Source organism: Argentina anserina, chromosome 7 (assembly GCF_933775445.1).
Source record: "Argentina anserina chromosome 7, drPotAnse1.1, whole genome shotgun sequence".
Classification (NCBI taxonomy): Eukaryota; Viridiplantae; Streptophyta; class Magnoliopsida; order Rosales; family Rosaceae; genus Argentina; species Argentina anserina.
In genome coordinates this window covers 575,344-598,383 of record NC_065878.1, presented here as the reverse complement: position 1 = coordinate 598,383, position 23,040 = coordinate 575,344, and the positions used below count along the sequence as shown (strand labels likewise).

The following is a 23,040-nucleotide window of genomic DNA, read 5'->3' as shown; positions in this document are numbered from 1 at the left end:
CTTCGCGTCATTTTCTTCTCTCCCAAAATCAGTCTCTTCATGCCTCTGTAGATTCTGGGTTCAGTGGCAAGATTGGTGTTTTTATCACCTCTTTAGTCTTTACAATCTCTAGGTGATCAAGCATTCAAGACACACTGTTATGTGAATTTTCAATCACGACACCTCAAAATTTTGATCATTTTAAATCAACGTTTCAAGATAACCCTAAATATTAAATGAATATAGGAGAATAGCTCTTCTATATGTCTTCTTAATCGAAATGTCGCAAGGCTTCCGCCACAATCTTCAACCACTCAAACCAAAATCCAGATTGCCCACTGCCCATTTCCTCCATTTCTAACAAAACCCACTTTCCTTTTTCATAAAATTTATGAATCCTACACCCAAAGTTTATGAATTAATACCTAGAACCCGCCGGATTCAATACTCACATGACTTGAGTGGCTGACGGGCTGAGCCCAAGTAAAGATGGTGGTCATTGTCATTAAGAAACAAGGAGCTGCTGACATGGGCCCTCATCAAGGTGGCCGAGCCGGCGAGCTTGGTTACCATGTCGCATACTCTATATTTGGTTTCTTCTCTCAATTGTTTTCCAGAAGATATCGATGTTTGGAAGAGAGAGGCGTGAGAGGAAGAGAAGGACGATAATGGCTTTCCAGTCGTATTAGATGGTTAAGATTTCGTTATGAGGCAATATGAGGAGAGGATCCAAACTAATGTAAAAAATCCTAGAAAGCATGTAAACATCCATATAGATATATACATAATCATTAGGTTGTAATTAAAAAAAACCTATTTTATAGGGGGGGAAATTATATCTCTACCTCAAACGTAGGTTGCATTGTTGTTGAAGTCTACTTATGAAATAGAATGTTTAAATTATTCAAAAAAATGAAAAGTTTGTATCACCATGAAGTGATTTTGATATTGAATAGATTTAAATTTGAAAAGTTTATGAAATCTAAATATGTAATTAAGGAATGTTCCATTAATAACTGTAATTATTAAGAGACAATGAAAATTTATAATTAAGGTAGTAAATAAGAGCATAATTTGTTGATTGACTAATCAGTTTTTAATAGTGGCATTTTGTAAATTAAATTAAAGAAAATGACAATAATTCAATATATAATAAAGAAAAAACTAAATGAGTTTCTCTTAAAAGAGCTTTTAAAAATTGGGTGTATACTGAAATATCCTTATTTCTTTAAGAACTCTAAGATTGTAGCTTCACTAGATAAATATATATTATGAAACGTACAAGGATCCAACGTACAATCTAGGAAATAGGATAATCCCTTTGGCACTAATCCGCACTATCAGACCTGCTGAAATCAGATGGGCAATATAAATCTGAGATAAATCCAATTGAAAAGACCTGCCCGCATGTGTCACAGGCACTTGCATACAAACTTGGGTTACAGAATATATGAGAGCATTCCATTTAATTCTATAACAACATTCCATCCTCGACCAACCAGCTAACTGTTGTATTTAATAATTTTACCATATGGTGACTGTATATGAATATTAGAAAAATGTTTCGTGAGCCGCCGCAGACTCAAAATTGTATATCTTAATTCCCACATGATCAATATATATATAGAAGTGTTCCTTCACGACTGTATGTATATTGTAGAATTAATAGAGTAGAAATGAACGAATAATTTGATTTGATTTGATTCACGCAGAATTTTCTTCCGTGATTAATTAAAGTTTTGTCAAATGGTTATTAGGTCTAGAGTCGTTGTAAGAGAGAGTCAATTGTTAGGTTAAGTCTATGGACCTCTTGTGTGTGCTCTATAATAAGGACGTGAGAAAGAAGACACATTTCGTAGTAATTTAAACATGTATCGTTGAGGATTTTAGCCAAAAAGCTTTTTTTTCTAATTGACTGATAAATTGTTTGTCAAACCTACCGGTCATTGACATTATATTAGTTTCATATACTTGGGGTTAAGCTAGGCGTTATTGCAATTGAGGTGCCAAGCTAGCTACGACAAGAACGGTAGATAAGAGCAGAAACCCAAATTATGATCCAAAGTCGAGGACCATTGATCTGATTAGTCCCGCAATTTACTTTAGCTGGCTCGATCTAGAAGGTCAAAAACACAATTTTGATATATCATATTTTGAGTACGTACATTTTAATAACTATATATATATACACACACACACGTATATGTATGAGGGTCCTTTCACTAAAGAGTTCTAAAATTTGAACAGTGGAGATGTTGAAATGTAATCAAGAAGTTTAACAAGTGACCGATCCCATTTTTAAACAAAAAAGAATCCCTCACTAGAAGGGTCTTGTACATATTAGAAAATTTAAATAGTAAAGATCGATGTTGAAATGTAATCGAGTAGTTGGACAAGTGACATCTCTCTTTTTTAAACAAAAAAAAAAGATCCCTCACTAAAAGGTCTATGTACATATTAGACCAAAAAAATTGAATGGTAGAGATATTAAAATGTAATTGAAAAGTTGAACAAGTGACCTATCTCTTTTTTAAACAAAAAAAAGATCTCTCACTAGAAGGGCCATGTATATATTTTAGGGTCTAATATGTAAATGATCTTTGTAAAATTTCAGCCAAATTAGAAGTCTTTAAGACATTCAAAGCTGAGATTTAGACTTATAAGCGTTAATAGTTCATGTTTGACAGATTTGGCAAGTCTATTGCTTTCACCAAGATTGATACCTTAACGATCATCATTTTGGCTGAAATTTTATAAAGGTGATCTACACATTAATGACACACTTACTAATTTAGAATAGAACTCATCAGGAATGAAATTGATTAGGAATCGGAGACGAAATGGATTTGGATGTGGATGTTTCAATTCTATTGAACGATTTACTTACAACATGAAATTAGAACATAAACAATACTAATTACGATTGATGTCGTTTATTTACAATCGACATATAAAGGTCATTACTAAATTAATTTAATTACTAAAATACCCCATATATAAATATATGAAATCACTTATTTTTTCTGTTTACCAATAGTGTTACACCAATTTTTACCAGTAGAGCGACATATAAAGGTCATTACACCAATTTTTTTCCCTTAGCACCCAAAAAGACAAATCCAATTCCAGCCACATTGAGCCAAAAGACAAATCCAATATATACACATTGTTCGATTGCTAAAGCTAAAGCTAAAACTAAAACCATTGAGCCATGCTTTTCTGAGTATATGCAGGAACGACCTCGCTAAAGCTAAAGCTAAAGCCTATTGCGCCATGCTTTTAGTATTGTTCATTTGTTCGATTGCTCGATTCTAACACATAAACGACGACGTACATATATATATATATATATATATGACGAGTAATATTGTCATTATTGTGTTTAGTTTCTTACTCGTAAGATTCCTAATTCTTTTTAGCCCTTCCTACATGTAAACTTTTGTTGTTTTAGATCTAAGTTCAAATTTAGAAGCTGGCATCTAACTGTATGAGGTGTTTTTGACATGTACACACTAACCATTTTTCTGTAAACATATATAAATAATTCATTGTTTAATCAAACTACCTACCAGTCTTAAGTAGCTCGAGTGTTACTGGAAGTCTGGAATAGTAGATTAGTGATGCTAGACATATTCAGCTAGTCTTCGTCATAAATTCATCAAAATCATATCATGGAATTAGTAATGGTCAGTATGAAGAATTAGACGTTGTTCGATAGTTTCATTTTTTGTTAAATCACTCCGAGTACCTTTTAAGAGCAGCCCTAGGGTTAGTTTTAACAGCTCTCTTTATTTAAAACTCAATGAATTTTTTTTTAATCTCAAGTAAGACTCTTAAATAGCATACATATGGGCGTTCTCTTGAGATGAGAGGAGCTCCGCCAGGGTTTCCCCTTGGCGGCTTGGCACCATTGGCCTCTAGGTTGGGTTTTCCCCTCCCGAGGGGTTGTAGAGATGAATTTGATGGGAGCAAGGAGATCCTTCAGCGCCATGTTCGTGCATCTGGAGCGGGTGAGGTCGGTTAGTCGGGTCTTGGCTATGTTGTCGAGGTTCTCAAATGGGTGGAGTGGTTGCTTCCAAATTGGGACACCGACGTCCTCATGTCTAGGCAACCCCATCCCCATTCATGTTTGAGTTCAACATAGCCGCATCGGTTGGAGTTGAGACGTTGGGTCGGGTCAGTTGGGGTGTCTTCCAACTGGGTCACTGAATCTAGGGTCCATGTTCTCCATTGTTGGTGTGGCTTGGTGTGCTCCGGTGGTGATTGGCTGAGTTGGTCACTCGCGATGGGGTTGTGCTCAACCGGGTTGGTTTATCTTTGGATAGGCAGCCTTCAGCGGAGATTCATGACGGTGGTCAACAGCTTGTGCTGCTGACTGTAAGTTGGGTGCCCAAATCACTTTGGGTACATGACATGTGACCTTGGACTAGTGAGGGAGATGTGCGCCTGTTTTTTCATGCCCATTCACTTTTGGGCTCGTGTTTGGAATCTTGGTGGATGCCTGGATGGTCTTTGCTTCTTGGTTTCTTCGCCTATTAGAGAGGCTCCTTCTTGACGGTGGCTCCTACAAGATGGCTTCGAAGGCGATCTCAAAATAGTCGAAATAAGTGAGCTATGCCTCACAATTCTCGGGTTAGTTTAGATTGCATGTTTATGGTTTACTGATATTGATGTGTGGATTTTCTTATTTAATTTATTTCGTTTGGTTCCATTAATTTGATAAAGCCTTAATGAGTGTTCTATGTTTATATATGTTGATGTACGTACTTTACCATTTTATGACAAGTAGACGCTTTGATTAAAAAAAATTCCTAAATAATATTCATTCTTAATTTGTTGAAATAAAATTATATCTTTTTTTTTTGTTAAAAAAACTTACTAAACCGTCTAATTTAACAATACTTGTAAAAATTATTTATCAAATAAAATATTATTTTAATTCACAGCTAATTATTCTCACTGAATAACAGCAACATATATTTTTTTAAAATAAAAGTTGCAGCGATATCAAACTAGCCCTAACATCCAATAGGTGGCCAGCAACAACAATTTTAAAGACGGTATTTAATGGTAGATAAAAAGATGTAAACGGTAATTAAAGGAAGGAAGAAAAAAAGTTGTTGTTTTAACCAAGCATATTCGGTGCACGGTGTGCATTTTACATATAGTTTGAACTTTGAACGGCTGAATTAGAGGAAATCATATAAATGCACGGTGAACCCTGAGTATTCATTATATTTAATGGCTACGATTGCGTCGCACACAAGAATTTCGGCTGTTTTAATACGTTTTGTTTTGTTTTTTCAGTTTGGGCCGATTAGGTCTCGCTTGGGTTGTCTATTCTTGAAGGTTTTTAAAGTTCACCCATATATAATTTCGTGATTTAATTGTTTCTGGTAGAGACGGGAAAAGAGAAGGAGGCGGTCAAGGGGCACTCGCACAGAGTAAGGAGAGACGCCGCGGAGGTTGTATATGAGAGCGACTTCACCATCCCAGCAGCTTTTGGAGAAATTGGAGCTGTTCTCGTTGAGAATCTGCACCACAAGGAGATTTACATCCAGACCATCGACCTCACCGGCTTTCCAAATGACTCCTCTCGCTGCACCTCGTGGGTTCATCCCAAGCATTTTAGTGCACAGAAGAGAGTTTTCTTCACCAACAAGGAATGATCGATCCAGATGCACGTGCACTTTTCTTTCTCGTTAGAATATGACTTATCACAATGCTCAGTTCATGAATTCTATTATGTTAATCTGTGCGCACAACGAACCAGTCCTACTTACCATCAGAAACTCCAAGCGGGTTGAAGAGCCTGAGAGAAATGGAGCTGCAAATTTTACGAGGAAATGGAGAGGGTGAGAGAAAAACATCCGACAGAATTTACGATTATGATAAATACAATGATCTCGGAGATCCAGATAACAATCTGACTAGGCCAGTCCTCGGCGGCAAGGAGCTTCCATACCCTAGGCGCTGCAGAACAGGACGTCCGCACACTGAAAATGGTAACTACCCAACATTAGCAGTAAACAAAACTGTTTCCATCTTTCGATAGTTTTCTCAGTAGATCAAGAGCATGTCTAAGTTTAAAGTTATTTTATTTTCTATTGTCAAATGTCAATGCAGACCCATTATCTGAAGAAAGAAGCTCCAGTGTGTATATACCAAGAGATGAAGCGTTTTCAGAAGAGAAACATCTGACATTCTCAGGAAAGACACTAAAATCTGTGCTGCACGCTTTGCTCCCTCAGCTTGAGGTATCACTTGATCGGAAATTGGGATTTCCGCTCTTTAAAGAAATAGACTCATTGTTTAACGAAGGCATCGAACTGCCTCAGCCCAAAACAGTTGGATTTTTAAGATCAGTCATTCCAAGGCTAGTGAGGGCTATCAGTGATGGCCAGAAAGATTTGCCGCTCTTTGAGACCCCTGCAATGCTTGACCGTATGCCTCCTGCGTCCTTTCTTTATGTCTGTATGTGCAGAACTTCCAAGGAAGAATCTCTTAAATTGTTAACTCTTGATTTTCTCTTGCGTTGCAGGTGATAGATTTTCTTGGTTTAGAGACGAAGAATTTTCTCGGCAAACTCTAGCTGGTCTTAATCCCTTTAGTATTGAGCTGGTTAAGGTATAATAGGTATTCGTACCTTGTGATTAATTGGATACAACTTTTTTACTACCATAGTAAACAAAAACATGTGGTTTCTTTGTCTTTCTCGCCTTTCTTACTTCTGTGTTTTAGTTGTTACATCTTTCTTTCACTTCTTTCTCTTGTGGCCCTCAGCTCTTGTTTTCTTGATTTACTTATCCATTACAGGAATGGCCACCGAAAAGTAAACTTGATCCTGAGACTTACGGCTCCCCTGAATCATTGATCACAACTGAACTGGTGGCGAAAGAGATTAAGGGTTTCATGACTGTAAATGAGGTAGACTATGAAACCCCTAGCTTGCTATTCTCACATTCTGTACAGCATTGACCTCATCAAGTCCTCCTGTTTTGATCATCTATCTGTTCGAGTGGACAAATTTTCCCCCCTTCTGATGCATCTGACTTTTTATGAACTATTCGTGTATTTATGCAACACCATTTGTGTTAATTGCCTCTTCTGTTTCTTTTGGATTATCATGACCTGCTTATTCCTTTAGTGAACAAAGTGAGATAAATTGAAGGGACCACATTGTATGGTTCTCGGACACTATTCTTTCTCACTGAGAATGGTTGTCTGAGGCCTATTGCTATTGAACTTACTCGGCCACCACTTGGTGACAAGCCACAATGGAAGCAAGTCTTCATCCCATGCTGGGATGCCACAGGTGTCTGGCTATGGAGGCTTGCTAAAGCTCATGTTTGTGCCCATGACTCTGGCTATCATCAGCTTGTGATCCACTGGTAAGACAGTAATACAACACTTGGTTCAAATTCTTATTCTTCTTGGCATATAGTAACCGGACGTTAGTAAAAATCAGTTATATACATAGTATTTTTGGGCTAACTTGTCTGTAATTACAATTATTTTCACAGGCTGCGGACTCATTGTGTTACAGAGCCATACATAATTGCAGCTAACTGGCAAATGAGTCTTATGCATCCAATCTATAGACTTCTTTGTCCTCATTTTCGGTTCACAATGGAAATCAATGCCCTGGCTCGTGAAAGCCTTATTAATGCAGGCGGAGTTATTGAGAGTAGCTTTTCACCAGGAAAGTACTCTATGGAGCTCAGTTCTGCTGCCTATGACAAGCTCTGGCGCTTTGACATGGAAGCTTTGCCAGCAGATTTGATAAGAAGGTATATTATAGGATCAGACTGCAATACTTATTCCACATTATGCTGTACAAAGAAGTCCGGTATATATACTCTATATTTGGTACCTAGTTGAGTAGCAAAATACCCTAGAGTACCATAGAGTTTCAATTGCAAGTTAATATGTTTAAATTACTTTCAGGGGAATGGCAGTTGAGGATCCTACTGCCAAGCATGGTCTCAAGCTAACAATTGAAGACTACCCTTTTGCAAACGATGGACTTATTCTTTGGGATGCCATTAAGAAATGGGTGAGAAAATATGTAACCACTACTACCGAGACGCTAGTGTTGTTGAATGCGATCAGGAGCTTCAGGGTTGGTGGATAGAAGTTAGAACCAAAGGCCATGAAGATAAAAAAGATGAGCCATGGTGGCGTGTTCTGAAAAGCACAGAAGATCTCATTCATGTTTTGACAACAATAATTTGGGTGGCATCTGGTCATCATGCAGCAGTGAACTTTGGACAGTACATATATGCTGGATACTTTCCTAACAGACCTACAATAGCTCGGACCATCATGCCATGTGAAGATCCATCAGATGAGGATTTCGATAATTTTATGACGAAACCCGAAACAACACTGCTAAACTGCTTTCCTTCCAAGGTTCAGGCAACAACAGTGATGGCCGTGTTAGATGTGCTATCGACACATTCACCTGATGAGGAGTATATAGGTGAAATTTTGGAGCCATCTTGGACTGAAAATCCTGTTATAATGGACGCATTCGAGTGTTTCAAAGACAATTTAAAAGAGCTTGAAAGAATTATTAATGAGAGGAACGTCGATAAGAACCTGAGAAACAGAGTTAGAGCAGGGGTTGTTCCATATGAGCTTCTGAAACCATTCTCAAAACCCGGGGTCACAGGAATGGGAGTCCCTAATAGCATCTCCATCTAAATTCTATTCTTTGATGGATTTGACTATATATGTAATAATTGTGGCGCCCGAGGAATCAATATCACGAGGTGTCTGCATTATTAATTACAGCTATGAGGCTTGAATGCATGATGCGCAAGTGATCAAACTAGTCATTATATAATAAGGTTTGTTTTGCACGTACAGTCAATGTTTTAAAAAAACTCTCCTCAAAGCTCGCCTGAGACTTAAAAAGCTTAAAGCTACTTACATAACGTCTCTGTTTTTCGGTCTAGACACCGAAGCTCGCCTTTTACGCCTTATGTTACGTTTTTTACGCATTTTACTACGCCTTAGAAAAGAATATTTTAAAAGGATACTTATATTTATTTATATAATATTTTAATTTGATGAAAACTATCTAAAACGTTTGAATTATGAATTTCATTATATCTAAATGCAATAAATTGGTAAGTTCTTATGTATATTTGTTTTTTTGTATTTGTATAATTATATATTTACACATTTAACTACTAATTTTTTATAACATAAGGCTTACGTCTTATGAGCCTCAAGTTCTAAAGCTCAAGGCTCTTAAGAAAACGCCTTGGGTACGCTTTCGCTTTTTAAAACAATGCGTACAGTTGATACGATTAGACATGTATGCTAGGCTTAAATCAAATAAACATATTTTTGTGTTAGGACTTAGGATCGAGCTAGAACTATAAGAATTTTATTCAACTAAAAAGAAAAATACAGAACACCGTTCCCCATTCTAAATCTCTTCCTTCCTAGAAAAAATTACTGGTCGATCATCAGTGATGTCGTCTATGAGCCAACCAAGCTCAACCCCTAACTACAAAATATCCCCCTCTATACATGGCGACTACATAAGCATCACTGCTGCACTTCTTGGAAAATAAGTTATATAACTAGGAGCACCAGAAGCAACCAACAACATCCAAACTATCTCTGCCGATACCCCATCTTCACCTTTGAATCAAGTTTTGTGAAAACAAACAAAGTTTAAGATCAGAATTTAAAAAACTGTGGTTCATGTTCTTTTTTTCTCGCTCCATTTAATTAGGATTTTTAGGTTAATTTCTTTCTTGTGCGGCATCTCTTCCGATCCATGGTATACGTTGTCCAATCGATGTAGTGTACGTCTCTCCATCTTTGTGGGAGTGGCTACAAATGCTGATGTGTTTCTCTGTGTTTGCAGACTGGTCGTGATCTTCCTTATAGGCGAAGAGGTTGCCCCTTGTTGCTTCTCAACGATTATAATTGGTTTTCCAACATCGCTGCAGTGCCTCTTGACTTTATTTGGATATACATGGAAATCATGAATCACGTGGCTTTGATGATTGCTGTTACAATCTCGTCAGTGAAAACAACAATCGGCCCGATCATGCAGGTTAACAGCTAGGGTTAGGGTTTCCTACCCCATTGATTTCAATGACTTTCAAGTATGACAGAATTCTTAGAATCTTAATTAGGCACTGTCAGACTTGCATGATGATTAATTATTGCGGTTCTAGAAAGGAGGCAAATGCATCCAACACCGCCCCGATCGCGACTCCATCGGCGACACCTTACTCACCTACTGCTGCTACTACGATGCTTCGAGGCTACTTTCAGCCTACTTTTGTTGCACCGAGGTTGTCTGGCTTGCCCCAATTGTTGATGGAGAATCGGAGTGTTTATGTTCATTCCCTCCCTGAGTCGTCCTATGCTGCTGATCTTTGTGCCATCGGGATAAGGAGGAGGAGGAGGAGGAAGCGCGCGCCTGCGAACAAGTTGTCCGAGCACAGCCTTGCGGTGGTACCTTCTGCTCTTCATCCCTGAAGCTTTACTGTTTGGTAATGTCTAGGAGGATGTCGATCTCAAGGTCTACTGCTATCAAGACAAACTCGAAGAAGTCGCAACGGACCAAAGATTGCAGCAGCTTAATTTGTTTCGGACTCTAATGTTTTGATAGACTGTGGCCGGGGAGACTGTGGCAGAGGACGTGGATTCCAGTAAGAAACCGTGCCCTACATATCCATAAGTACGATTGTATTAATATATTTTACACCAATTACTTGACCAGAGAAGCAACAGTAGAAGAAAACAATTAATCACCAGAATTATACGTTTTGACAAGACATAAGTAGCAATAAAATACCTAGGAAGACTTGTCAACGATTGTTCAGATTAATCACTGATCTGCATGCATATTACAACTTACAAGTTATATCCCACTTGGTCACTGAATTTACTTTCACATTTTGCCTATTTTACGAAATGTATCTGCTTACTTTTATTCGCTAAAACATGTTAGAAATATATGTATACTTGACCAAAAAAATATATATGTATACGCTGTTGCGACATACATTTAGAAGTAATGTATATATAATAATTTCTCTGTATATATAATAATCTTTCTAACTACAGAACCAAACTATTCGCAAGTTTTAGGGTGCTATAATTCTCTATAAATATACACGAGTCAGTAGACCATTCTGGCAAGCGAAAAGCTCAAGCTGATCATCCATCATCTGGCTAGTAATTATTAGTTAGGATGAAGTCTCAACTGCAGCAGGAAATCCATTTCGATGAAATGATCAGTCACCATGAAAATCCCTCCCTCGCCAACATCCTTCCCCGCCACGGCTCCCATAGTTCCCAAGTTTCTGGTGACGTACTCACACCTGAAGATGATCAAGATGTACTAACCATAAAAGCTGTGCTTACGGTCATAGCAACAGCGGGAGGCTTCCTATCCACTCTAGGGATCACTCGCCACCTCGAGGACTTGCTAGGCAAAACCTTTCTGCTGGAGCTAGTTAGCACCGAGCTTGATTCCGGTAAAACTTTCTATTAAATTAACTTCATCATATCAGACTATCAGGAAACCTAATCAACGAGCTAATTCGGGTCCTTGTTATATTTCGATCATTCCCTACCGGCTGCTGGCTAGCTGTAGGTGCAGTTTGCGTCGGGTATTGAGGTCAAAGGACATTGTTTTAGAGCCACTATGCTCTTCACAGCTATATATTTTCTTTAATTAAGCAACATAGCCTTTAAAAATTAAGGACGTCGTACGTAAGATCACAATTTGCATATATATGTTTCCGAAACCTGCATCACCAGCAATTTTCATTCTATCAATTGACTAGCTAATATGTATATAGACGTACAATGTCTAGAGTATACGACTTACGAGTGCAGTAGTGGCAGAATTTGCAAATTTTAATTCCGCTTGCCGGCAATTTTCCGGTTCACAACTACCTCATGATCAGCAAAAGTAGATGTGCAAAATCCTTCTTTTTTAATTAAAAGCTAGAGGTGTCAAGTGGGCCAAAAAGCCCGAGTCCGGCCCTGGCCCGTCAAGTTAAAAATCGACCCAGCACGGCCCGATGTAGTTAGTGGTCTGAGCCCGTTATTTTAAGGGTCGGGCTGGGTCTAGATATTTTAGTCTATGGGTCATGTTTTAGGCCCGGCATGGCCCGAACACGATAAATTTATGGGCCGGCCAATTAAACACATAATTTTATATTATTTATATAAATATTTGAACAATTATAATAATGAGAATTGAATATTAGACTTTTTAAATATAAATCTTTTGATTATTTCATTATTTAAACAAATATCATCAAAGTAATTATAAAAAAGTCATAGTTTTGACATATGTAACGTTTGGAAATATAATGATCAAATGTGTTGTAGTATTTTATTTATTTTACTATTATAAATAGTTATATAAAACAAGTATTTTAGTTACACAATTTTTAAAAGTTAACTATGTCTTATAATGCTACTGAGTCAAATCGGCCCACTTCTTGGCTCGGCACGGCCCGAGCCCAGTTTGATACGGGCTTGGGCCGTGAGCCAGGCCAAATTTAATATTTAAGCAAATAGGTCAGCCCGAATACGATACGGACACAGCTTTGACTTGCTCAAAATGGGTCGGCCCTGCCCGTTTGACACCCCTAAAGTGTAGGGATAATTGGAACTGCTTAACCAAAATATAACAGAATTACCCTTCATCAATTAAAACTCTAAAGCTATAAAACATATTAGACAATGGTTGAAAATAGTAAGAAGCTTCTATTCATATCTCTTAAAACATCACTTAAACCTCTTATTATTTTCAAGTTAGTATTGACTTTGTCAACATATACAAAATTACAAATATTGCTGAATATAAAAATAAATATTAAAACAAAGAATTCAATATAATACATCTAATTTCTCAATTTATTTCTTACAATAATAATTTCAAACGAATGAAGATCTAGCTAAACTATGATATTATCGTTTTCAATAATTCACATATATCATGTCACTTTGTAGACATTTATTTTTTAAATTTTTAGTTTTTTATTCTTCCAGTTTATTTTGATCTGCCCCGGTTGTTGTTATAAATTATATATAAATGTATTGTATAGTGATTCTATTCAAATTTCAGCGACTCGATATAGTTATAGTAGGTTTGAATCAATTGAACTATAATAGGTTTGAATGACTTTTTAAAGTAAAAAAAATAGAGTTTTATTGATTTTATTATACTGTGGGCATTTTGGGAAAATTGGGGACGTCTAAATAGTATTTTAGTTGTTTGTCAAAGTAAATCGGAGGTCTAATTACCAGGGAGATCTAAATACCAATTTTTGAGATATGAATAGAAGCTTTCTAAATCAAAAAATAAAGAATAGAAAAAATAAAAAGTAATTTGGTGAGGGAGGAATTTTAGGTAGCAAGCTCAAAGCCTCTAACTACAACTCCACTATCTTTTCTTAAATTAGCTAGTCATAAACACATATAAAAATAAAATTTCAGAAAAAATAGAGAATGATGATAGTGGTGGTTATGATAATGACATGTTGGTAGTTGGTAGTTATCTACAGCAAAAGTAAATAATATCTGAAATTTTTTTATTTCATATTTACCAATCTAACGCTTAATTATTAAAAGGAATTTTAAATTAACATATGAGGTAAGGATATAAATATAACTTTACGTACATTTTGATTGACAAAACCTATTTGGTTTATTATAGTATATATAGATTACCATGCATAAGGCGTGTCAAGAGGTTAGTAATATTTTAGTACGTTTATTATATGCATAATTATGAGAAGCCTATCGGCTGGCTATTTGTTTTTAGGTTGAATAAAATGGAAATTTATTAATCAATTAATAATTTACAGAATCAGAGAAATATTCGCAAAGGACAAAGAACCCCGATCCGCTTTTTTCTCTACTAATAGGGACCAGATACGAATTGGACGACGTCCATGAGCCATTCAGACCCAACCCTAATCATGCATATGTGACACCCCTCTCTGCGATAAAAATTATCACTTGTTGGAATATGAAATAAACCAACTGAGCCATATGCTGTCAAGAATTAAACTCCTCACCTTCTCCAACATAACTCTTTGCTCAGAAAAATGCTGTCCAGTTGTTTCTATCGGCTGGCTTTAATTAACCAAGAATATGAGAATTTAACCATAAATTCTCATTTTTGTTCAGCTAATAACGACTAGCTAGCCTCCTATCGATGCATTTAACTACTTGAAAGTTTCTTTGCTACCCACATCTTTTTATTTTTCATATTTTGTTTGTACGATAACAAATCTTATATAGTTTCGAAGACTTAATCATGTTATGTAGTTTGCATATGACCAAATCGCTCTATCTATACAATTATTAGGTATTTTATATAATTCTTTGTTAATTAAACACAGTGATATATGCAAATAGTCTATTCTGCCATTTAACTAGGCTTGAAAAAAACAATCTAACAAGCCTAAATAGTAACGGTGGATAAATCCCTAGCCCAACCCAAAAATGGGCCTAGGCAAGAGGCCCAGACCAAGAACTAGCAAGCGCCGTGAAACTGAAATTTGATTCAATCTGGGCAGAGACGGGAACAGAGAAGGAAGCGATCAAAGGGAAGCTGCGGAGAGTGAGGAGAAACGTCAAGGAGATTATATATGAGACCCGATTCACCATCCGACCCGGTTTCGGAGAGATTGGGGCTGTTCTCCTTCAGAATCTGCACTGCCGTGAGGCTTACATCCAGACCATCCACCTCACCGGCTTCCCGAATGGCTCCACTGTCACCCTTCTCTGTACCTCATGGGTTCATCCCAACCATCTTAATGCACAGAAGAGAGTCTTCTTCACCAACAAGGTTAGTGATCCATTGACATGAACCTACACTGACTGTTTGCTTAAGGTCTACTTGATTCAGATGAACCAGTTATGGTGTTTCTTATGTTTCCTCCTTTACATTATTAGTATGCAGCAATATAATGTGACTGGTTTTGGTGACGTGAAAGAATGTGCCTTTCATCATTCTAACATGTTAACTTGTCTGCGCAATGAACCAGTCTTATTTGCCATCAGAGACTCCAAGTGGGTTGAAGAGGCTAAGAGAAATGGAACGGCAAATTTTGCGAGGAAATGGAGAGGGTGGGAGGAAAAAATCAGACAGGATTTATGATTATGATAAATACAATGATCTCGGAGATCCAGACAACAATCTGACTAGGCCAGTCCTGGGAGGCACAGAGCTTCCATACCCTAGACGTTGCAGAACAGGACGTCCGCACACTAAAACTGGTAACCACTAACCACTATCAATAAACAAAATAGTTTTGGTTGATGTGCTGAGTAGTGAGCACTAGGCTTCTGTTATATATCTTAGTGATCAAGTATTCTAAGTTCTGGTTAAATGTAATAGTTTCACCAGAACTTTTCTCAAATTCTAGACGCTAACTTGAACTCTATCACATTGGCAGACAAACTTGGGCTCTAATTTATGAGGAAATCAGTAGCACTGTTAAGATATTCACCAAATGTATCTGTGACATTTGCTATTATATATTCATAAATATCATTAATCAATATATAAGATTTAGTTGTAAGTTTGTAACAACTGAACAATTTTTCTGCCCTGCTGTATAATCATTGAGACTGTCTAAGTTTGAAGTTATTTTGTAATCCATTGTCAAATGTCAATGCAGACCCATTATCTGAAGAAACAAGTAGTGATATTTATATACCAAGAGATGAAGCATTTTCAGAGGTGAAACATCTGACTTTCTCTGGAAAGACAATAAAGTCTGTGCTGCACGCTTTGCTCCCTCAGCTTAAGGCAGCACTCATTGATCAGGATTTAGGATTCCCACTCTTCACAGAAATAGATTCACTGTTTAATGAAGGAATTACATTGCCTAAGCCCAACACAATTGGGTTTTTTAGGTCAGTCATTTTAAAGATAGTGAAGACCGTCTGTGATGGGAAGAAGGATATTTTTCTCTTTGAGACCCCTGCAATGCTTGACCGTATGCCTCCTGCCTCTCTTTATATCTATATGTGCAGAAATTACAAGGAACAATCCCTCATGTTAGCTCTTGATTCATCTCTTCCATTGCAGGTGATAAATTTTCATGGTTCAGAGATGAAGAATTTTCTCGGCAAACTCTAGCCGGTCTTAATCCATTTAGTATTGAACTGGTCAAGGTATACTTACCTTGTAATTTTTGGGATACAACTCTTTTACATCCATAAGTAAACTGAAACATGTAGTTTCTCTGTCTTTCTTCCCTCCTCATATCTGTGTTTTACTTGTTACATGCATATCTCTTTCCTTTTTTTGTCCTGGCCCTCAGCCTATAGCTCTTCTTTTAAAGGAAACTTTTTACAGGAATGGCCACTGAAAAGTAAACTTGATCCTGAGATTTACGGCTCAGTTGAATCACTGATCACAACTGAACTGGTGGAGAAAGAGATTAAGGGCTTCATGACTGTAAATGAGGTAGATCATAAAATCCCTAGCTAGCTTGTCGCACATTCTGTATAGTATCAACTTATCAATCTCATTTATTTCATCATGTATTAATCATCTATCTGTTTGATTGAATATATTGTTCCCCCTTTAAATTCTGATGCATCTGACTTTATGAACCCTTGTATTTATGTGTGGCTATCCACTGTTTTTGATATTTGTGATCTGTAAATGCTGCTTGAAATCGAAATGCAGGCCTTGGAGAAAAAGAAGTTGTTTCTTTTGGATTATCATGACCTGCTCATTCCTTTAGTGAACATAGTGAGAGAAATTGAAGGGACCACATTGTATGGTTCTCGGACACTATTCTTTCTTACTGAGAATGGTTGTCTGAGGCCTATTGCTATTGAGCTTACTCGGCCACCACTTGATGACAAGCCACAATGGAAGCAAGTCTTCATCCCTTGCTGGGATGCCACAGGTGTCTGGCTCTGGAGGCTTGCTAAAGCTCATGTCTGTGCTCATGACTCTGGCTATCATCAGCTTGTGATCCACTGGTAAGGCAATGGTACTAAACTGTGTTTAAATCCTTATTGTTATTGCAGTTGGTAACCAATGTTAAACATATACAGATATACAGATATTTTTTGTAATCATAACTAATTATTTTGTAATCATATACATATACATATACAGATATACTATATACCGGGTCACTTTTTTGTAATCATAACTAATAATTTTCACAGGTTGCGGACTCATTGTGTGACAGAGGCATACATAATTGCAGCTAATCGGCAAATGAGTGCTATGCATCCCATCTATAGACTTCTTTGTCCACATTTTCGGTTTACCATGGAAATCAATGCTCAGGCTCGAGAAAGCCTTCTCAATGCAGACGGAGTCATAGAGAGTTGTTTTTCACCAGGAAAGTACTCTATGGAGCTCAGTTCTGCTGCCTATGACAAACTCTGGCGCTTTGACATGGAATCTTTGCCAGCAGATCTGATAAGAAGGTATATATACTGTATGTATGGTATTAAGTGAGTTGCATGATACCTAGAGCACCACATAGAATTTAAACTACAAATTAATTTGTTTAATTTACTTTTAGGGGAATGGCAGTTGAGGATCCTACAGCCAAACATGGTCTCAAGCTAACAATCGAAGACTACCCTTTTGCAAATGATGGTCTTATTCTTTGGGATGCCATTAAGAAGTGGGTAGGAGACTATGTAAACCACTACTACCAAGATGCTAGTGTTGTTGAATGTGATCAGGAACTTCAGGATTGGTGGACAGAAGTTAGAACCAAAGGCCATGAAGATAAACAAGATGAGCCATGGTGGCCTGTACTGAAAACCCCAGAAGATCTCATTCATGTTTTGACAACAATAATTTGGGTGGCATCTGGTCATCATGCAGCAGTGAACTTTGGACAGTACACATATGCTGGATACTTTCCTAACAGACCTACAATAGCTCGGACCATCATGCCATGTGAAGATCCATCCAATGAGAGTTTTAAAGCATTTCTGGCGAAACCCGAAACTACTCTGCTAAAATGCTTTCCTTCAAAGATTCAAGCAACAACAGTGATGGCTGTGTTAGATGTATTATCAGAACATTCACCTGATGAGGAGTATATTGGTGAGATTTCGGAGCCATCTTGGACTGAAAATCCTGTTATAAAGGATGCATTCGGGTTCTTCAAAGACAGTTTAAAAGAGCTAGAAAAAGTTATTGATGAGAGGAATGGCGATACGAATCTGAGAAACAGAGTTGGAGCAGGGGTCGTTCCATATGAGCTGCTGAAACCGTTCTCAAAACCCGGGGTCACAGGAATGGGAGTCCCTAATAGCATCTCCATCTAGATTTTATTCTATGACTCATTTGATTATGGAGAACTTGTGTCTTTAGTTATCCTTGTAAAGGGTGTTATCTAAAGTTCTAAACTATGGATCAACACTGCACCAGTATATATGTTTGGGTGTTATATAATGCAGGCCGGACTAATTATTCAATATTATGATTGGGTTTGTCATATAAATGAAAGATTGCAGTATCTTGAAGAAAGATTTGGATGAAGGAATAAAACGCATTCCGCCTGTTCATTGATCTTCTCTTTCTCTGAATCTCGATCTGTTTGTTCTTCTAATTCTTCTTACTTCTTTCCTTAAATATTTATTTTAAAATGTTCTAGGTCAACACTCACCCTATCTTGTGATTGTAAAATGCTTCTTTGTTTTGAGATCAAGATAGATACATGTTTGTTTCTTGTAGAGACACGAAAGAACATTTTAATGATACTGAAAACTTCAGTAATTGCTTTGCATGCAGTAACTGCAGACAGCACAATATATCATTTTTCTATCTTAATGTAAATCTGGGAGACGGATCCAGAGATTTTCGCTTTGAATTATACTAATTTAATTTAATTACATGCATGCTCTATAATACACCGACGTACAGAAGTTCAACGAATTAACGAAACCAATATGGTATACACCATGCTCTATAAGAATTCTTCCTAAAACGAATCAAAGAATTTATGGGGCCTCCTTCCCCTTTTCTGCCTTTCACAGAACCAGACTGTTGCCTTAAGGCGTGTTCTTGCTTTATTTGGATTTGTCTCAAAGGAATATAGAAGAATTTCTCACTTCTGTGTTCTGTCACAAATGAGTGGATAGTGCCTTGCTCAATTGCTCCCAAAAATGGCTATCCAAAGAACCATCACTGCCCTGAAGAACATTCCGTTTTTCAAAAGGGCTCAAATTCAAGAAGCTGCTGATCGAGAAGTTTCAATCTTAGTATGCAGCAGTTGCTATACCGGAAACATTCAGCGTTGACTCTCATTCTCATGAGGATGCGCATGCGAGTCACTACACATACACTCCGGGATAGGATACTTCGTAACATCTCTCCCAACTTTGCTAATCCGAATGTCTGGTTGCCCTAAGGAATCGCGGTGCAACTCCTTTATGATCCTATTAAACTCAGCTTCAGGGAGCGAAGAATCCAGAAAATAAGGAAGCATATGCCTTTTGTCTGGTGTTATATACTTCTTGTGGCCAGCATAGGCACGTTGTCCCTGTAAAAGAATACAGTTCACTTTTGGTCAAGGTATGCCCCATAAAGTTAGTTCATCCGCTTGTGAATCCTAGTTGCATATGAGGATTAGCATTCTATGCAAATATATATGTTTTTAAGTTGAGCAATTAGGAAATACAAGAAGTATATTTCTCTCAGAAACACATGGATGCATACTAAAACCAAAAAGAACTATACCTGAAGTGCATGACCCATATTTCCACCATGAGACGGCATGAAGACATCACTGTTCTCGGAAACTATATAGTCAATGGCAGCCATGACGGAAGCTCTTTTTGCAAAAGGTTCTAGCTCACCAGGCAAAGCAAGATCTTCCTTGTTGTAAAAATGAGAAAATTCCCTGGTTAATGGTAGCAAAGCTTCTTTTCCACCCAATGGTTCCCCTCCAGCCCAATATATTATTGCATCTTTAGGAGCTCCTAGAGCTTTTAGCAACCTAAAAAACAAATTTCCTTGTTAGAAGAATAACTGTGATATGTCGAAAACATTATTGACAAACTACTCCTATGTTTCTATAAGCAAAAGTGAATAGGGCTAGAACTATCTTACCTAGTGACTTCCAAGGCATTCAAGGGGCAGAGACCGGCAAGTTTTCTTTCGTGGTAAGTCATGTTTGATCGTCCAGTTAGGAGCTCGGGTCGTTGTATCCTTTCACTGTTTACTATCTCATCGTGTTCATGACTCAGACCAGGAAGGCAACCAGTCCTCACCCATACATCCTTCTCCATTCTTAGATGTAGAGCAAGGTAGGGTCCCTTGCTACGCATCCTTTCTGCCAGCTTGTTACCAACTCCCAAAATTGGAGGAGCAAACCTCAATGCATGAAAAGCAACCTGAAGCCAAGTATATGAGATATTAGAATTAGCTGTCACAAGAACCTCATTTCATCTCTGTAATTAGAAAAAGTGGTGTGACAAAAGTAAAGGCATGGCGAATATGGTAAAAAAGAAAAGGTCAATTACTTTCAACAATAAGAGGGAGAAACAAGAACAAAGTGAGTGTGTAGGGGAAATTATTATGTAACGTATATTACCTTGCATCGAAGCTTCTGAAGATCAGAAGGAAGAACCTTAGAGAGCCTCGAATCCAAGCCTCTTAGAAGTAAAACCCCTTCTCTTTTAATCTGTGGACACGGAAAGAGATTATGTTATAGAAACAGAGCAAAGCAGGTATAATGTTTATCTATCCAAAACAAAGAACTTTGAATTCATTCCTGGCTTCTTCTTTTTTTTTCCGTAGTTTAAAGGCAGCAGAAACTGTTTATCTTTTCGAAACATCCATCTCTAAGATTAGATGGTCAGATTTAGCCTATTGACTTGAGCTCTTCATCTGTGTGATCACTGATCATCACTAACAAATTGGGAAAAAATTTCATCCCACTGCAGTGACACTACTAAACCAAAAAAATGACAACAGCAGTTGATTGAAAGTTTGATACTTTTTCGGGAATGCACCCCACACCAAGCTTATTTGTGCGTCACAAGGCCCACAAATAAGTTCAACTCCACAAAAACTGCCTAAGCATATTAACATTTTCCGATAAATAAGAGGACCAGGAGTGGTTCAAAGATGGAACAGAGAAAGGAATTGTTCTTACCCTCTTGAGATAGTGTGACCGGATCCAACTAGGAGAAGCATGAAGAGGAGTCCGTTTCTCCTCCACTGGCCTTGTCATTATATGTGTTGATGGCAGTGAAGAAACTATACGAACATCATTAGAAAGAACTTTCTTGAAGTGCTCCATATCAAATATATCAGAAAATTCACTGCATCCATCACAAATCAACAACACCGGAAACAACTTTCAGGTCCAACATCAACGAAATCCTAACCAAATGGGAAGCTATTCAAGGAAGGGAAGACAATGATGGAACGAAAGAGTGTGATTCAATAAATTTGTGGACTGAAGTAATTTAATAAAGCCCATCTAAGCTATAATTACGAAATTTGTAAGTTGCAAATCGGACCATGACACATTGAAGGAAAACGCAAACTAAATTAACATGATCTGTTTGAGTAAGAAACATGCTGTAGTGTTGTACCTTTCATCTCCCCAGATGACATTGACTTGCAAAATGGGAACGACCAAAGCAGCCCCAAGAATCCTAGCAATAACCACAGCATCAACAATCTGGTTCCTCTGCTGGTTCAACCCTCCAGCAACTACAACCATGAGGTATTTAGTCCTGTCCTTCACTGTCATTTCACTCGCCTTCTGATAGTCCCTTGTGAAATCCAAGCATGGCCTGTACCCCAAACCATCTGGTTGCTTCCAGAACTCACTTGCTGTCTTATCACTGTTTGGTTCTGATTTGGGCTCCTCCTCCTCTTCTAGAGTCAGGGGAAGTGAATGACTCAAACTATTAAAGACCTCAGCTTTCTGACCGTTTTCATTTGAAGCAATGCTCATGTGTGACTTCAAATACCCATTTGAGGAGACCAAGTCCTGCAACTGGCTTGTGGTACATGGGTAAGGAGAATACGAGATCAAAGTGTTTAAATTGAAGCCCAACTTGAGCATGCCTAGAAATCCAAAGAGGAAGAGGAAGAAAACCCAGAAACTTGGGCTCCTGTACTTTGCCAGAAAGCTCAAGTACCTAGCTTTGCTCCTTGAAGACTTCTTGGGTGAAGTAAGGAGGGATTGCAGAGAAGATGCAGACAGAGAGTTGATAATCTGAGAAGGAACTGAAATGTAAGAAACCTTGTTCTTGTTGCTTTTTGACTTGGCCATTGATATATACCGAGTAAGGAATAACAGCCGGAGAGAGAGAGAGAGAGGCTCTGTTTCTTCTTCTTCTTCTTCTTTAGATGATTTTACTCTATTTATGAGCTCGCTTACTTTACTAGCAGCATTGAAGCATTGACCATTGAGAGAGAGAGAGAGAGAGAGAGAGAGAGAGAGAGAGAGAGAGAGAGGAATATAGGAAAGGGCGAATGGGGCTAATAGGAAGAAACAGGCGGCGGGAATATGTAAGTCCGATAGGTTGTGTACGCGTTTACGTTTATATTTATGAGAAGAAACGAAGAAAGTGAAGGAAAACTCACTGCGGGATTTGGACAAATGGGTTTGAAGAGGTTTCTGGTTTATTATTCTCTTGTGCTTTGCTTTGCGTATTTATATATCAAAGCTCTAAGCTAAGTGGGATGGTGAGCTATAGATAATCCTGTCTCCTCCTCCTCCTCCTCCTCCTCCTCCTAACTCTCTTTAGTTTAATTATTTGCAAATAAAGGAATCTAGCAATTATATACGAGTTTAGTAAATTGGCTCTGGTGATCGAGCATGTACGACTAATTGTGGGTTGGTTCAAACCTGAAACTCTTTCCCCTACTAGGCCACTACCAATGATTTCATATAATACAAGAGTGGTGCATGTCTGTGCATTGCATGGCAAAACCAACAGGTGCCAGCTAATTAATAATACATATGATTGGTTATTTGGTTATTATCAAGGAAAATGAAGTACATGAGCACAGTAAAATTACTAATAAGTTACTGCAAA

General features: G+C 37.7%; 2 protein-coding genes and 1 pseudogene across 2 annotated transcripts; 2 read left to right on the top strand and 1 right to left on the bottom strand.

Moving 5' to 3' along the window:
- Positions 1 to 3,844: 3,844 nt before the first annotated feature.
- Positions 3,845 to 8,845, top strand: LOC126802570 (linoleate 13S-lipoxygenase 2-1, chloroplastic-like; annotated as a pseudogene).
- A 2,350-nt stretch (positions 8,846 to 11,195) lies between these two features.
- Positions 11,196 to 18,547, top strand: LOC126804009 (linoleate 13S-lipoxygenase 2-1, chloroplastic-like). Its single transcript, XM_050531760.1, has 9 exons — positions 11,196 to 11,492; positions 14,559 to 14,830; positions 15,030 to 15,261; positions 15,666 to 15,986; positions 16,079 to 16,164; positions 16,349 to 16,459; positions 16,685 to 16,986; positions 17,179 to 17,445; positions 17,544 to 18,547. Exons 1-9 carry the CDS (start codon positions 11,207 to 11,209, stop codon positions 18,301 to 18,303), a joined length of 2,637 nt encoding a protein of 878 aa, XP_050387717.1. The 5' UTR covers positions 11,196 to 11,206; the 3' UTR covers positions 18,304 to 18,547.
- A 265-nt stretch (positions 18,548 to 18,812) lies between these two features.
- LOC126802017 (O-fucosyltransferase 20-like) lies at positions 18,813 to 22,572 on the bottom strand. Its single transcript, XM_050529532.1, has 6 exons — positions 21,583 to 22,572; positions 21,138 to 21,306; positions 20,574 to 20,663; positions 20,090 to 20,373; positions 19,718 to 19,976; positions 18,813 to 19,520 (listed from the first exon to the last, which is right to left on the bottom strand). The coding sequence occupies exons 1-6, from the start codon at positions 22,269 to 22,271 to the stop codon at positions 19,269 to 19,271; spliced, it is 1,743 nt and encodes a 580-aa protein (XP_050385489.1). The 5' UTR covers positions 22,272 to 22,572; the 3' UTR covers positions 18,813 to 19,268.
- Positions 22,573 to 23,040: the final 468 nt, after the last annotated feature.

Coding starts and splice junctions, on each gene's coding strand:
- LOC126804009 (XM_050531760.1), top strand. CDS start 11,207: ATGAAGTCTCAACTGCAGCAGGAAATCCATTTCGATGAAATGATCAGT. Junction 11,493..14,558: donor TAGCACCGAGCTTGATTCCG/GTAAAACTTTCT, acceptor CAATCTGGGCAG/AGACGGGAACAGAGAAGGAA. Junction 14,831..15,029: donor GAGTCTTCTTCACCAACAAG/GTTAGTGATCCA, acceptor GCAATGAACCAG/TCTTATTTGCCATCAGAGAC.
- LOC126802017 (XM_050529532.1), bottom strand. CDS start 22,271: ATGGCCAAGTCAAAAAGCAACAAGAACAAGGTTTCTTACATTTCAGTT. Junction 21,307..21,582: donor GTCATCTGGGGAGATGAAAG/GTACAACACTAC, acceptor TGATGGATGCAG/TGAATTTTCTGATATATTTG. Junction 20,664..21,137: donor GGTCACACTATCTCAAGAGG/GTAAGAACAATT, acceptor CCGTGTCCACAG/ATTAAAAGAGAAGGGGTTTT.